At 40.5% G+C, this 14,729-nt stretch overlaps 2 protein-coding genes across 5 annotated transcripts in view; one reads left to right on the top strand and one right to left on the bottom strand.

The window, feature by feature from the left end:
• Nucleotides 1-4,837, top strand: part of ly75 (lymphocyte antigen 75) — a gene marked incomplete at its 5' end in the record, with an annotated part of 32,940 nt that extends 28,103 nt beyond the window's left edge. Inside the window, one exon of the mRNA XM_042487577.1 lies at nt 1,889-4,837. Coding sequence (XP_042343511.1) covers nt 1,889-2,064 — 176 coding nt within the window. The remainder of the gene's footprint in view (nt 1-1,888) is intronic.
• Nucleotides 4,838-5,237: 400 nt separating this feature from the next.
• marchf7 (membrane-associated ring finger (C3HC4) 7) lies at nt 5,238-14,287 on the bottom strand. 4 transcript variants are annotated; one of them, XM_042492950.1, is made up of 11 exons: nt 14,200-14,287; nt 11,472-11,664; nt 10,323-10,469; nt 10,012-10,180; nt 9,257-9,442; nt 8,010-9,165; nt 7,736-7,905; nt 7,548-7,651; nt 7,032-7,136; nt 6,111-6,159; nt 5,238-5,954 (listed from the first exon to the last, which is right to left on the bottom strand). In XM_042492950.1, exons 2-11 carry the CDS (start codon nt 11,652-11,654, stop codon nt 5,863-5,865), a joined length of 2,361 nt encoding a protein of 786 aa, XP_042348884.1. In that variant the 5' UTR covers nt 11,655-11,664; nt 14,200-14,287; the 3' UTR covers nt 5,238-5,862. The 4 variants fall into 4 exon arrangements, with proteins under 4 accessions (XP_042348884.1, XP_042348899.1, XP_042348892.1 ...); XM_042492965.1 differs by lacking the exon at nt 14,200-14,287 and adding an exon at nt 14,075-14,165; XM_042492958.1 differs by lacking the exon at nt 14,200-14,287 and adding an exon at nt 13,928-14,068.
• Between the last annotated feature and the right edge of the window lie 442 nt (nt 14,288-14,729).

Genomic DNA, 14,729 nt, shown 5'->3' with positions numbered 1-14,729 from the left:
CAGGCCAAGACCCTGGTGATGATGACAATAGGCAAATGAGCTTCCCTGAGACAGTTTCTGACCAAGCTGTATAAGACATACATGTTTCTGACAGTTTTTGACCAGCAATTCTTCAGTTAAGCCCCGCCCTCGAACGCCACTAGCCAATCACATTTCGTGCAGCTACAAAATGAGCGCGGACATCCTGCGGTTTTATTTAAATGTACGCAGTTAAGTGTGTTTTAATCCGTTACCTAAACCTCACATAAACAGAGCAAAGTGTTTCATTTGGATTAAGACGCGTGGCAGCTCAACCTACAGTAGATAGCAAAAAAGGATGTCAACATTTGTTCTAAGGTAAGACAACATAGTGTTAGCAAAATTTGCTGCAAAGTGACAGTATATATAACCTCATACATTGTGTTCACAGCATCTTGTAAATCGTCACAATAAAGAAAACTGTGCTTGGTAATGTTAGCCTAAGTTAGCTTGTAGGTGAGATTCTCAAAAAATTGGTGACAAACTGCGACGCGGCGTCATGATTTAACGTTAGGTTTAACCAATTTCACGTAAATGCTACCATTTGTTTGAACCAAATGATACCCGTCAGTGTAAAGTTAGCCTTTAAACGGTTAGATAACGTTAGCAACAGTTATTTTCATCTAATATTTTCATGGCACACGATGTGAACATCGTTTATAACGTCACCGTGCAGCAAACTTTGCTAGGTGACGTTAGCTTAAGTTAGCTAATAGCCGCTATCTGTTCAACCTAGTTTTAGTATTTTTCTTCTTTGACAATAGGACGTCCGTGAATTTAGCTGTAACGTTACCAAAAAAGCAAAGGCTAGCTAACGCTAACTCCACGGTGTAGTGAAGAGCCGTTTGACGGCTTTTGTGTGAAATAAAGGAGCTTCTGTACTGCATCTTTGGACACGTCTTTGACACTGACGGCCGCCATTGTTAGTTTAGGCACCGCGCCGCTTGTTTGTTGCTCGGTTGTAGCATCAGCTGTTTGGTTGGCTGCTCTCACATGATCTTGCAGGTGAGGACGCAGGATGTGGAGGTCCTGAGCTGGTGTGGCTCCTGTGTGTTTGGTTGATATACTGCCAAAGTCATTGAAAGGAAACTGGAGACAGCTTGTGGTAGTGTAATGAACATTCAGTTCATCTTAAATCTCAAAAAAGTTTTTTTTTCCACATAAAACTGCAAGTTTAGGAGTGGCCTTTTACTGTGGCCATCTCAAGGCACACCTGTTTAGTAATGAGGCTGTTTAATATGCCACACCTGTCAGGTGGATGGAGTATCTTGAAAAAGTTGAAGTGCCCAATAACACAGAATATAACTATTTTGTGACCAAATTTTGATATATATATATATATATATATATATATATACAAGTGCATAAAAAGTCTTGCTAACTAATACCAGTGAAAATAAGTGTTACATTTAAATCTTAATCAGTTTCTCTTACATAGAGATTCTGAACTTATAAAAGCTGTATGAACCCTGCTGAAAAAAACAGCTCGACCAGTTTAAGATGGTTAAACTGGCTGACCAGCTTGTTTGACCAGGTTAAGGTATGTTTTTGTGTAGTTTTTGATGGTTTAGCTGGTCATACCAGCTGGTGATGGTTTATCCATTGAAGTGACTGCAAAACTGAAACCAAATCAATGCACTTGAGTATGGAGAAATAACAGTGTCATGAAGGGGAAAGTATGAAAAGCAAAGGGCATAAATCTTTTAAGTCTTATGTGTGTTATGCATAAAGGTAAATGTGCACGGCTTGATAGGCTGTCACACCAGCATGTCAAACAATAAAAGATCAGCAAGAACTGGGTCAGGACCATCTTCGACCAGCTAAAGCCAACTAAACCTTTGACTAACTAACTTCTATTTTGTGTCCTCAGAGTCTGGAGGCTCTCATGTGGCGCTGGGTCTCTTCATTGTGGTCGTCCTCGCTCTCCTTGCAGTCGCTGGCTTTATCATCTATAAGAAGAAAAGAGCTCACTTCTCCTCTACTGTCCGCTACAAGAGGACTTTTGATGACTCGGATGGCACCAGTATCATAACAGACGCTGACTGAGCTCGCCTAAATAATCCGCCTCAGGGAGTATTGATGTGCCTTGTGTGCATGTGAGTACTTATCAGCAAGAGCAGATACAGCCTTCCCCTTTTTTAAATTATTTATTTATCCTGCTCGAACCTGCAAACTTTCTAAAATGATGTTTAAACTGTAAATATTGTTAGAGAAGTGTGAATATTCGCCAATACAGTTTCTTAATTTGGGTTATTTTAGATTGTTTATCGAGAGCCCAGTGTTATACCGAATGTAAATACTGGGGCTGATGCTGTCTGGTAAAAGTTGACCAGTGACATTAGTGGGATGTTAAGAGTTCCATTATTTGTTTTTTTTATATTTTGAATTGATTTATAGAAATATATAACCCGATAAAAAAACTCCCATTCAACATTACAACTGGGGTTAAATTGCACTGATGTATGAATGTCTCCATAGTATCAGAAACTAAACATCCACTCATAATTTTAAAATGTAATTACCATTACTCAATCTATTCCAGTTTTCAACTTTTGATTTCCACACAGTTAAAATTAATGGATTAATTAATAGACTTTTAATGGGCCAGTTCACCTGAAAATACAGCAAAACCTGTTTTTTCTTTGACTTGCACTGTCACACAGTGTATATCACTCAGAATAATGCCAAGACTTCACTGTCAATAGAGTTGGAGCTAATTCGCTACCAAAGTATGACCCATAACTGTTTACAAGGAAAAGTAAGAAACTAAAGACTGTGGCTGTTATGTAAACATTTGATTGTATTTCATTAGAGATTTTTGCTGTTGAGTTTTTTTACGTTGAGCTCCAATTTGATGGCCTGAGCAACAGCCAGTGTTGCCAACTTGATGACTTTCTTGCTAGATTTAACTTTTCAGACCCTCTTAGCAACTTTATTTCTAAAAGAGCGACTTGTGACAAATTTATGTTGTGTTCCACCACCAAAGTTGGAAATTTCGAGTGGAGCATTCCCCAAAGTTGGATTACCAAATCGCAGCAGTAGCAGCAGTAGTAAAAGCTGCAGTAATATTTAGTTAAATTTATTGAAAGGATAACCCCTTGAGATATATCATCTAGTTGTCGAGGGAGTCCTCATCTCAAACAAACAGAAAGTGTTTATCAGCAACTTCTGTCTCATTTATATTTCACTAAAACAGTAATACACACAGTTTTGATGATTTTTGATGACATACTATATAACATGACTTTTTTTCATGATTTTTGATGACATCCTATAATATGACTTTTGTCATGATTTTGATGACATTCTGGACTATAACTTAACTCACGATTTTTGAAGACAATATACTATGACCTTTTTTCATGATTTTTGATGACATACTATTCTATGACTTTTATCATGATTTTCAATAACGTACTATACTAAGACATTTTTTTTTCACGATTTTGTCCAACATCGTTCTGTGGACATGTTGCTACAGTGTATGTGCAAAATACAGTGTATTGCGCTGTGATCAATTGGTATTGCTAACTATGGCTAAGCTGGCTTGGACTGGTATGGCTAACATCTTGGTTTTTACAACTTGTTGTACTGGACTGGGTGTGACCTCCAAGGTGATGGACTGTAGCATTAGTGAGTAATTCAGACCATCAGGAAAAAAGAGAAATATAGTGTGCTGCTCATTGAATCCCAGTCCATGGCTCTACATCATCAGCGTGGGGTCTCTCCCACGCTGTTCTCTCCTTTGTTTAATAGGTGGGGGGCAGGTAGGAGGTCAGTTGCAGTGAGTTTCTGTGGTTTCTGGGGTTAAGTTGACACTCTGAATTGGAAGCACTAGAAAGTGGTGCACTATAGTAAAAGCACCATAGCTCTCAGGCCATTCAAATTTCCTACGAAATCTAATTCAGCAATTAAAAGTCATTTATGTGCGATGATGTCACAAATATGCAAATGAGCATATGTCGCCAACTAGCGACATTTAGCAGCTACTGGAGCGAGTGCAAGCTACATTCATTAGAAAGGAGTTGGAAACAACTGATAAATCCAAACTTCAGAAAATCCCATAAAAAACTGTAAAGAGGTTGTACTCTGGTTAAAAAAAACATTGGTATTTGTAGTTGGTATGTGCCTTTTAAAAAGTAAGAAAAAACAGGGATTGATGAAAATCTCACTGACTGTGCCTTTAAACATCACTGCTTGAGAAGAAATGGGAGTATTAAATCGTTTGGATAGGGTTATCTTTAGTGTATTTTCTTGTTCAGTCAATACGCAGCTATACTTAAATGATGAAAGAAACATCTTAAAAGTCCTGCTGATCAGTTTTAAAGACGTAGGACACCGTCTTAGCCTCAAAATGATTCAGACGTGTTTGTATAATTTATGTTGATCTGACTTTTCTATGCACTTAACTACTGAGCAAGAACGCACTTTAATAATGTCGTGAAGCTGCAGTTGCCACTATGTTTAAGCACAACGAGCTTTGGAGAGGTTTTTTTTTCGTTTTTTTTCGAGAGAGAGAGAGACATTCAAATTGCACTTGCATTTGCTGTGAATGCGTTGTAAATATGTTTTATAGCTGAGAATGAACCAAAGATGCTCTGAGTCGTTTGAATGTCAAAAGCCTGAGCTTTCCTTTCACTTTTTGGAATCAATACGGCTTGTTAACACATTCGTATCAAGTTTTACACCAAATGTTAGTGTAGGTGTTAGTGTGGGTGTTTTTGTTCTGTTTTTTTTTAAACTTTTCTGTTATTCCTAAACAGACCAAGCTTAAATAAGGTACAGTGTCCTTCCAATAAAATTTTCTGTCTTCAAAAAATGTCTTTTTCTATTTTATCACTGTGACAGGGTTCTGACGGGGCATTTCTGTCTTAAAAAGCTTCACATTTATTAGTTAATGTTTCAAATTATATAAATGATTTTTGACAATACACTATACTGACTTGATGATTTTTGACAACAAACTATACTATGACTTTATCTCATTATTTTGACACCATACTGAATAATGACTTTTTGTGATTTTTGACCACATACTTTACTATGACTTTTTTTCTTATTACATACTGTACTATGTAATCGAGAATTACCCATCAACATCAGTGCGAGAAATCTACCTGCTTATCACAAGAAACACCTTTCTGTTAACTATGTTGTGCCTGAACCATAAATAGATAACAGTAAATATATATAATAAAGAGGAAGGCTTAACAAATAAGGCAGTTTGCATTCAGTGTTTATTTCCAAAATTGAAAGCATGAAACTAGATTTACAGACATACATAAAGCATTTCAAACACTGAAACATAGACAAAGAAAATTTATTGATGGGTTTAAGTTGTTTTTCATAAACATATTCTCAGTGGGAAATGTAAAAGGAAACGGACAAAAAAACCCGAATAATTGCCACTTTTTATACTCTCTTCAAAAAGCATCCGCCTTACCATCACCACTTAAGTATCAACCTTGTCACCGCTATTACCAAAGCTATTTCAATTCCTGCCTTCTCATTTAAACATTAAAGCACTTGTGGTATAACAGTTAAAAAGACTTGCACTCTTCTTAAATTATAAATGAATAAAGTGCACTCTCATAGAAACACAAATACAGTGGTGTCAACCAAAATATTTTTTTGAGTTTGCATATCTGCAAAAGCCACCGGAAACAAAGGCGAGACATGTTCTGTGCACTTGGCATTTCTCAGTGCCGTTGCATTTCAGATGAACATGACAATGTCGAAGCATGTGTGAAAACTGGGTGAGCTACCATATGGCATGGAGTGACCCACTTTTTTTTTTTTTTTTTTTTTTTTTAAATATACCCTCAATCCACTGCTTTCATGTAATTAATACTCCTCTTCAAGATCATCATCCAGGTCAGAAAACTCGATAGATGGTCTGTTGTCTCGCGGCTCCTCGTCACTTTCTGCGTGGGGAACTGCAAGAACCCAGACACACTAAGTCAAATTCTGTAGCCATATAATAATTCAGTGTACTGCAGCTTTAAACATTACAGATAAAAGCTTGCTTGCAGCAAATCAAATTATCTTTGAACAAACGCAAAAACATAGAAGAGAAGGATTGAGCAACATACTTTCAAGATTGTCCATGTGTTCATGAAGAATTCTCACCAGGTTGAATAACTGGGTGAGAAAAGGAGGCAGTTTCTCTTTTCAAGATCTCAACCACAATTCATCATTTAAACATTTTCAGATTGTGAAATTTTGTGTAAATCAGTATGGACTTGGGGCGTCTGTGGTTCAATGTGTAAGAATGCTATGATGTATTAAAAACAACTGGGCAAACAGGAGCCCCTGAACACTGTAATGAAGTCTGACAGCAATAAAAGACAAACAGATCTCTCGGCCAATGATATCTGTAGAGTGTGTGTGTGTGTGTGTGGACATTTGTACATCTATCTGTGTGAGGACCAATTCAAAATCAACACCATGAGAGCGAGGACATTTTGGGCCTTTAAATGGCAGTTTGAGGGTTCAGACTTGGCTTTAAGGTTCAGGATAGATTAAAAGAGAGGAGATCTACATGAGTAAAGGTGAGGGTTGGGGTTAGGCATGTAGTTGTGACGGTTAGGGTGGCGATACTCAACTTGTGCCACCATAGGCCAAATCTGGTCAGCAATAGAGTGACAATATTCTAATTCACAATAGAAATAAAAAGGTTCCCACTGGGAATATTTTTGTGTACTTGAATATGAATAAGGAGCCCGAGTGCATTAAAAAAAGCATCAAAATTGTCTTTTTTTCCTGTGAACATCTGACCTGTGCAGGGCTTCTGCAACTAGTTTGTGTAGTTATTCACTTTATCTGATAAATATTATCAATCTTTGTTTAGTAACTAGCCCCTGGCCTTCTGTCATTTTGCAAAAGTGGTCCCCTGGGCAAAGCAAGTTGAGAAACCATCCCTGCACTAGGAAGAGGCACGTCATTGAGAGTCCTAATGAGCTTAGAAGTACAGGGTTGTGTGTGTGTGTGTGTGTGTGTGTGTGTGTTCTCACCCCAGCAGCATCGACTGCTCCCAGGACGTCAGAGAACCTCTGCTCACAGAAATGCAGCAACACCACCAGATAGAGACCGCTGCTGATAAACTCGTCATATTCTGACTGTGAAGCAAAAAAACAACAAAAAAACCCACACTTTCAGTAAACAATTTACAGTTTTTATCTAAACATATAACAGCAGATAGCTGGCAAAATAAAAGGAGAACCCCATGTGTGTGGAGCCATCAAGAACAGTTCAAATCTGCATCTGCAGTTGTTGTGTTTTTCCACTCATTTATTCAATCATCTGTATAGATGCAACCTCGTACTTTGACATGATTTTAATTCATCAAATGTTTCACGCAATTCCTGCCCAGGATACCATGCTATATTCATTATCAACGTATATACTGATGTTTAAGGGCAATTTCCATTTTTCTATAAACCATAAATTGTTTCATACTCATTTCAGTTTGGGTGCAATACATTTTGAAATTCAGTTCTCTAACCAAAGGAAGTAATATGGCGACTCACTTGAACATGTGTCCTGTACAACTCCTGAATGTCAAAGTTGTCTATGTTCAAACGCAGTTTCTCCTTACAGAGTTCACATGTTGTGATGCCCTCGAGGTTTGTGCCTGAAAGAAAAACAAAGGTTATCACCTTGGCTGACAAGACTTGGCTTTGGTGAAAGCTGCAGCCAGTAAAAAGTTTGTATTTACCTGAGCCAATTTTGGAGCGGAGCCACCTCTTGATGCATTCCTGGTGGACGTATTGCAGACTACCTGTGCAGCGGCAGGGTTGAATCAGGGGGTTGGTGGCCACTTCCTCCCCCATCTGGCAGATTCGGCACAGGTCGCCTTCTTCCTCGTCAGAATCCTCCAGCAGTAGTCTATATCAAGAAAGAAAGCCCATACCCAAATCACTTTATTATATCCAAGTTTTCTAGAAGACGTAAGTAATAACTGCACATATTGGATGTTAAAATGTTGTTACCTCTCCTTTATCTTGCGTAGCTTCTCTTGATCCCTACTGGAAATGTGCTTCTCTTTCTGGTCGTCCGCCTGACTGTCAACACCACCAAATGGACCCATAGAGGCTGAAATGTTGTTATATACTCCGACTCTGCGGCGTGGCGAAAATTCAACCGAGGCATCTTCGAGTTCAGGTAACGTTTCATCCTCGAGTCTGCAGGGTCGACCTGTGCCAAAAGCCTCTAAACCAACTGCTCCTTCATCTTCCTCCTCCTCTTCATCCTCCTCCTCGTCCTCGTCGTCATCTTCTTCCTGTGTTGCTTTGTACTCGAGGTCGTCCCACCTTCTCAATAAATGTGGACGGCTGTAGCCTTCCTCTAAGCCCGCAGCTGAGTGTGAGCTATCGTCCCGAGTGTGTCTTCTGAGGCGAGAGAGGAGGGGAGGGCAGCGGCCACGGAGGGAGGAGGACAGCCAGGAGTAGCTGCTGCTACCTCCTCCACTGCTGGTGTTGTTGCTACTGCTGACGCCAGGCTCTCTCCACGACGCCATTCTGGACGGAGCCTGGCCACTACGATAGCCATCGTTGCGGTTTTCCTGTATAGGAGCGAGGTCTGCTCTACGAGTCCTGAAGCTACCCGAGGTTGCCTCTGATTCGGGCTCCACACTGCGAGCTCCCTCGTCACTGTCCACAGACTCTCCACCAGTCGATGGACTGTCCTCGTCGAGGGAGCGAACACTGGACGATCCACTAGAGGAGTCTTGGCTGGAGCGCCGTGAAAAGAGACGGGACAAAAGGCCCCGAGCGGAGCGCCGGCCCTCTGGCTCTCCACCTTCTGGGGCCGGCCTTGGAGGAAGCGTGGCCTCCGATGTGGGCAGGGGAGTAGTGTACCTGGAGCTGTGCGAGGAGTAAGAGGAGGAGCTATCTGAAGAAGAGTCAGGGTTTCTTGATTGTCCCTGAGATGAGTGGAGGGCGGATGAGCCGCTCAAGAAACGGGATGGGGTCCTGCTGCTGAAGTCTCGCACAAGAGGAGAGGATCGATAGGAGGTGGAAGATGGGAGGTGGCGATTTAGGGAGCTTTCTCTAACAGTGGAGGAGGAGGAAGAAAAGGAGGGAGAGTAGGCAGTCTCTTTGGGCCGTGCTCCCTGTGCATATGTGGAGGTCACTCTGTCTGTCTGATCTGAAACGAGCGGACAGAAGTGTGAGACTGGCTCATAAGTAACAAGACATTTAGACAGGTTTCGTGTGTTTACATTTCAAAATATGCCTACACAATGACGAAGCCAGTCCAGGAGTCCTGATCCTTCTTTCTCCTAGACCTGAGAGGCTGGGCTCGTTCTTTGTCTCCAACTCTCTCGTGGACAACAGCGGCTTTGAAGAGGAAGATGGCGACCGTGAGAGTAAACGGCATGAGCTCCACGATGAATCATAGGCGTCAGTTTGTTTTTCACCCGTGCCTGTTACAAAAGAGTAGACAAACTGTTCGGTGGTTTGCTTGGTTCAGTTTCCATTTCAGTTAAACACTAATGGGAAGTAGGTATGGGCAATAGGACAGTATTACAGTACACCAGGGTATTTAGAAATCCAGACAATGTGATTTTAAATACCCTCAAAATATGGACCCTCATCTTTCCTTTAACTTTATAGTGGAGAGGCTGTATTAAGGATGTTTGCATGCAGTGCCCATCACTTGCCCTTGAGGTTACACCTGGGCCACATCACATGCGTGAGCAGTGTGTGTTCACATTGTTAGTTGTGGCAGCTGCTGCAGAGCTGCCTGCTATTATAACTACAATTATTACTCACAATTATGAAGCTGTGCAAGCTACTGCATCATCAACTACAGTCCTGCCATTGTTTCACAGTAAAATGCCTCGCGTCAACAACTAAAGGGATTCTGTCAAAAAGTTTGTCAAAGGGCTTTTACTTTGAAGCAGGAATGGTCGAGTAAAACATAAGTTCGTATTTTGTCTTATCTGTGACAGATGAAGATATTACAACTGTAGTAAAAAGGTGGTATATGTACCTCTGCCACTGCTGAGCCCAGTACTGGAATAGGTGGATCCTGTAGCTGAGGTGCCAGCCGTTCTTGAGTACAGTCCCCTGTTGTATGAGAGTTTGGCTCTTTTAGAATCGCCGTCATCAGTGGCGTTCAACAGACTGGAGCGCATTCCCAACCTCGCCTCAGAATCAGTCTGGGAAAAGAAAGGCGACCATTGAAAAATAAATTTCAATGACCTCATTCAGCAATATCACTCTAACCTTTCCCCTAAAAATGTTTTGAGGAGGGCGGTATTTTGCCTGACAAAAACAAATGACACAGTGGGGCGTCAGTACCGGTTTGCTCCGACTGCTGAGCGAGGATTCGGTCCACGGGTGATCATAAGATCTGCTGGAGGATGTCAGAGAAGAGGGCAACTTCCAGCTGGTAGAGCGACTGTCAGAGCTGCTGTAGTCTCTGGACGAGCTCAGGAAACTGGAACTCTTCACAAGGAGAGAAGGCAAAACTTAAAACATTAATTACTGTTTATGCATATATATATATATATGCATAAACAGTAATTATATATATATATATATATATATATATATATATATATATATATATATATATATATATATATATATATATATATATATATATATATATATATATATATATATACATACTTTTGCTGTATTTTAGTAGTGGGACAACCACAAAATAGTTGCTCTATGGAGCAATATTCTGATTGGGTTCTCCAATTTGTGCGTGAGCTGATGTTAACATGGATGTGTTAACGTGGATGTTGTTTTTTGTCATTGTGTGTTTTAAATTGTGCAAGAAAAAAAAATCAATTGGCAGTTTTTTTTGGGTCTTTGTATCTGTTCTGGACTGTTCTGGAAAGTACAGGAACTAGACAGGGCCCAGGCCAACAGTAACACTATCTTTTGAGACGGACTGTGACGAGCAGCAGGACTGAAATACACACAACGTGTGCCAAGGAATCTAGGCTGCCCTATAAAAAGACCTCCGAAGTGTCTGCTGTTGCTCCACTGATAAATGTGGTTAGCTACTGTACCGTGCTCCTGTGGGAACCTGTGAGAAAAGAGCTTACTTGGACACCGTCTCTCTGGAATACACTGGAAAAAACAGATGATGAAAGCCTCAAGCAGAACAGAAACAGAGCGGGATGGCGTGGACGAGGCCCAATAAGCGCAGTTGTTGTCACTGTTGCTCTTGATCGTTTCATCCCACTGAAAGCAACACTGTTCCAGCTGTCCCCCTGTGACCTTTAGCAGGCTAAATCAGATGAAGCTGGTGTTCACCTAACATGACAGCTAAAACATACCTACCAAAAAAACCCCGAAAAACAAAAGCATGCAACCATATACAACACACCAAGACTGATGCTGTAAACCAGGAGTCAATTATCCAGAAGGCTGTAGGCAAATTTGTAGACGGGTGTGCACTGTGTATAAAACTGGGCTGTGCAGTCGGCCTACCTGGTGGTCCAAGTCCGCTTTGTAAGCTGATGACGCCCTCGGGAAGCGGTCATTATTCAGCACAGTGTCCCTACTGTACAACCTACTGGAGCCCAGTGATGAGGAGGAGACTGCTGGACTGGATGTGTAGGACGACCTTGAGCTGGACAGACAAAAAGGAAGTCTGCGAGACCTGGAGTCCATCACGGATTGCCTGTTGCGATGTGAAGATGAGAAATCCAAAAGATATTATTGCACAGTCAAGATGAGCTGACAGGAAGCAGGAAGAAATGCTCACAGATCCATCTTTTATTCACCACCCAGTGACGGGACAGGGCAGGAAGTTTACACCTCGCAGCAAAGACTTTTAAAATGCCTGCTGCAACCTCTAAATACGTCTAGTAATAAAGCTTGGTGGGGCGGTTTGTGCGAGCATGTCTGATTTGTTGACAGAGTGCACGTGACAGTGTGTCTGTAAACACTAAAAGTTGCCAGCATGCTGCTTCTTGGACTTGGTATCAAAGTCACAGAGCCTATCTTTGGGACTGAACTCTTTCACATGAACATGACACTTCCACGGAGCAAGCAGTAGCACTCTGAGAGAGCAAGGTGCTCTGTAACAGTCACGAGACACTGAGATCATTCATTATTAAGCTGCATTACTGAATCCAACACAGTGCACAGTCAAGGTTACTTATATAAAAAAAATGAGAATATTGCAATTTACTTGAGTGCTATTGATGCATTCAGCTAAAAGCCAAAAGTACAGAGGATGTGAGTGGGAGAGTTGAGAGTTCCTGACATAAGGTGGTGCAGTGTGAGTGAGTCCCTGGTAGTGATATGGATCCATTGACATTAGCTATGGCACCTGTGGACAAAGATAGCTCAGCCAGCCAGCAGCCTGTCAGACTGAAACGACCAGCAGTAAATAACATATAACAAACATATTAAACCACAACACAGCACTTAAACCTTTGAATCACCCCAAAACATAGGAAACATAAAATGCTTTAGCATAAAACAAAACAGTTTAATAGAAGCAGTCTGACGAGTGTGTCTGGGGAGTACAGAAAATATTTTGCATGTATAAAACTTGAAATATTCCCATTTGCTGCTGTTCATTGCCATGAAAGAAGCTGCAGGTGCCATGTCTCCTAGTGAGCGATGAATCCCACCTTCACAAAGCTTTCAGTGTTTATTTATGTTGCAACGGTCTCAGAGAAGTGAGATGAAGGTTGTGGTTTGTGGTGCTGTAGGATCGTGCTGCCTTATACATTAAGTTGTTGGGAATATTTTGACCGATCCATTTAGGGTTAATGAGGGCAACAAAAGCAACAGCACCACAAACCACAGTCTTAGTCATAATAATCATTTAACTGAATCAACACTTCTATGAAACAATGAACATTATAACAGTGGATTTACTGCAAAATAGTTTGTTTAGTAGATTGCAGTAGTTTTAACAAGGTTTAAATTAACTCTACTCAACTGTAACTAACTAACCTGAGCAAAATATAAAAACTAGTCAGCAGTAGGATGCAAAATATAACAGAAATAGCTAAAAGTAAGGTGGAAATAGGTGTAACCAATACAACATGTATGATCAGAAAGAGACAGCTAAAGCTATTAACACTTGATTCTGTGAATTTGAAATATATTATTATTTTTTAATGACCTCAAACATTAAGTACTATATACGATATATGTATAAATATTTTATGTATGTGTAATTATGTCAATTTTCCGTCATTAAACAACCTCTCACACAGTAGTGCACATACACACCTATATGCAAAACATGTTAATCGTTAACACATATGAGACATATGAGATGTGTGTATATATATATATATATATATATATATATATATATATATATATATATATACACTACTTAACTGTATATTCTTTTTTCTTAACTAATTTAATTATTTATTTTGCTAATATTGTTACTTGTGATCTGTCGTTAATTTTAAATTACTTTAACATTGTTTTAATAGTAATTGTGCTTTGGCAACACGTCAAATGAGAAATTGGGTAGCTTACCGTTAGTCCCTGACTTTAAGTAAAAACTTAAATTTTCGATGTGAGTTAATTTTTACTTTTCCTGGTTCAACTCCGGCCTGACAGCTAGCAGTTTAGATAGTTTACCTCTTTGCCTCCAGCTTGCAAATACAGTTAAAATAACTAGATAATTACAGTTGAATAATGTTTGGACTAAATCGCGTAGATCGACATTAAATGTAACTTTTCCCTCATGTTTTTTACCGCTCCGCTTCCGGTCGAAACAGTCTGTATAAATAAAGATATGATCATAAGGTGGCTCGCGACCATAGCTCGCGACGAGTAACGTTAACGTTCGGTTAGCTACAAAATAACGTTAGCAGTTGACCACAAGCTTGCTGATTAAGCGAAAGACGGCAGTTTGACGTGTTTAACGTGCTCAAGCCAGTTGTCGTGAAATATTAACTACCTACCAAGACGGTGTTTAGATGTGCCACCGGGGTGGTTCAGCTGTTTTTCTGCAGAGCTGTTTGCTACAGAGGCTCGCAGCCCCGTTAGCTTTGAGCTAGCTGGTTAGCTTGTCATTTGAAAGCTGGCGTTCAGAAGTCCTGACATTTTACCTTAACTTAATCGGTGGTGCTAAATTACACCGATGTTCGTTTGAGGCATCCGGTCCCCGAAACAAGTCTTATTTCGCATTAATGCTAACAGGATGCACTGTCACTGTGAGCATAGACACCCTCACCTTTGATTTCCTCGCCTCAGCACAGCGATGGCGTCTGTGTTGACTGCTGTCGACACAGACGGTCAGGTGACTCGTAATGAGCCGGAGGGAGTGGTCGGAGAGATTACTCTCAGGTGGTTTATTATCCGTATGCAGATGGTTCAGTCACGTTTGCGTCGTGAGGAAGATTTGAACAACCACATTAATGTTCACTCCGTGAAGAAAAGACACTTTTATGGACACGATAAAATCAAACGTCTCACCGAGTTTGACGCCTCAGAAATTCCCAAACCGAGGCGAACAGCACCTCCACGTGGCTAAGGTAAGAAAGTCTGTCATATGTTCTGGGATTAATTACACCAACATGTTGTTTTGCTAATACAAACCTGTATACAGTGATGGATAAAGTATGTAAGGTTGCTTTATTTGTACTCAAAGGTACATTTGTTTGCAGTAAAAGAGGACAAACATTTTACACAAAACACACTGGTGAGCCCTCTTTGCCTGCCAACAGACAAACTGATGTCTCATACTGTGTGTGATTCAAACTG

The sequence above is a fragment of the Plectropomus leopardus genome, chromosome 1 (genome assembly GCF_008729295.1).
Source record: "Plectropomus leopardus isolate mb chromosome 1, YSFRI_Pleo_2.0, whole genome shotgun sequence".
NCBI lineage: Eukaryota > Metazoa > Chordata > Actinopteri > Perciformes > Serranidae > Plectropomus > Plectropomus leopardus.
Note: the sequence above shows the minus strand (reverse complement) of the source record. Positions and strands in the feature narration are given on the sequence as shown.

Coding starts and splice junctions, on each gene's coding strand:
- marchf7 (XM_042492950.1), bottom strand. CDS start 11,654: ATGGACTCCAGGTCTCGCAGACTTCCTTTTTGTCTGTCCAGCTCAAGG. Junction 7,137..7,547: donor TGTACAGGACACATGTTCAA/GTGAGTCGCCAT, acceptor TTTGCTTCACAG/TCAGAATATGACGAGTTTAT. Junction 5,955..6,110: donor ACACATGGACAATCTTGAAA/GTATGTTGCTCA, acceptor GGGTTCTTGCAG/TTCCCCACGCAGAAAGTGAC.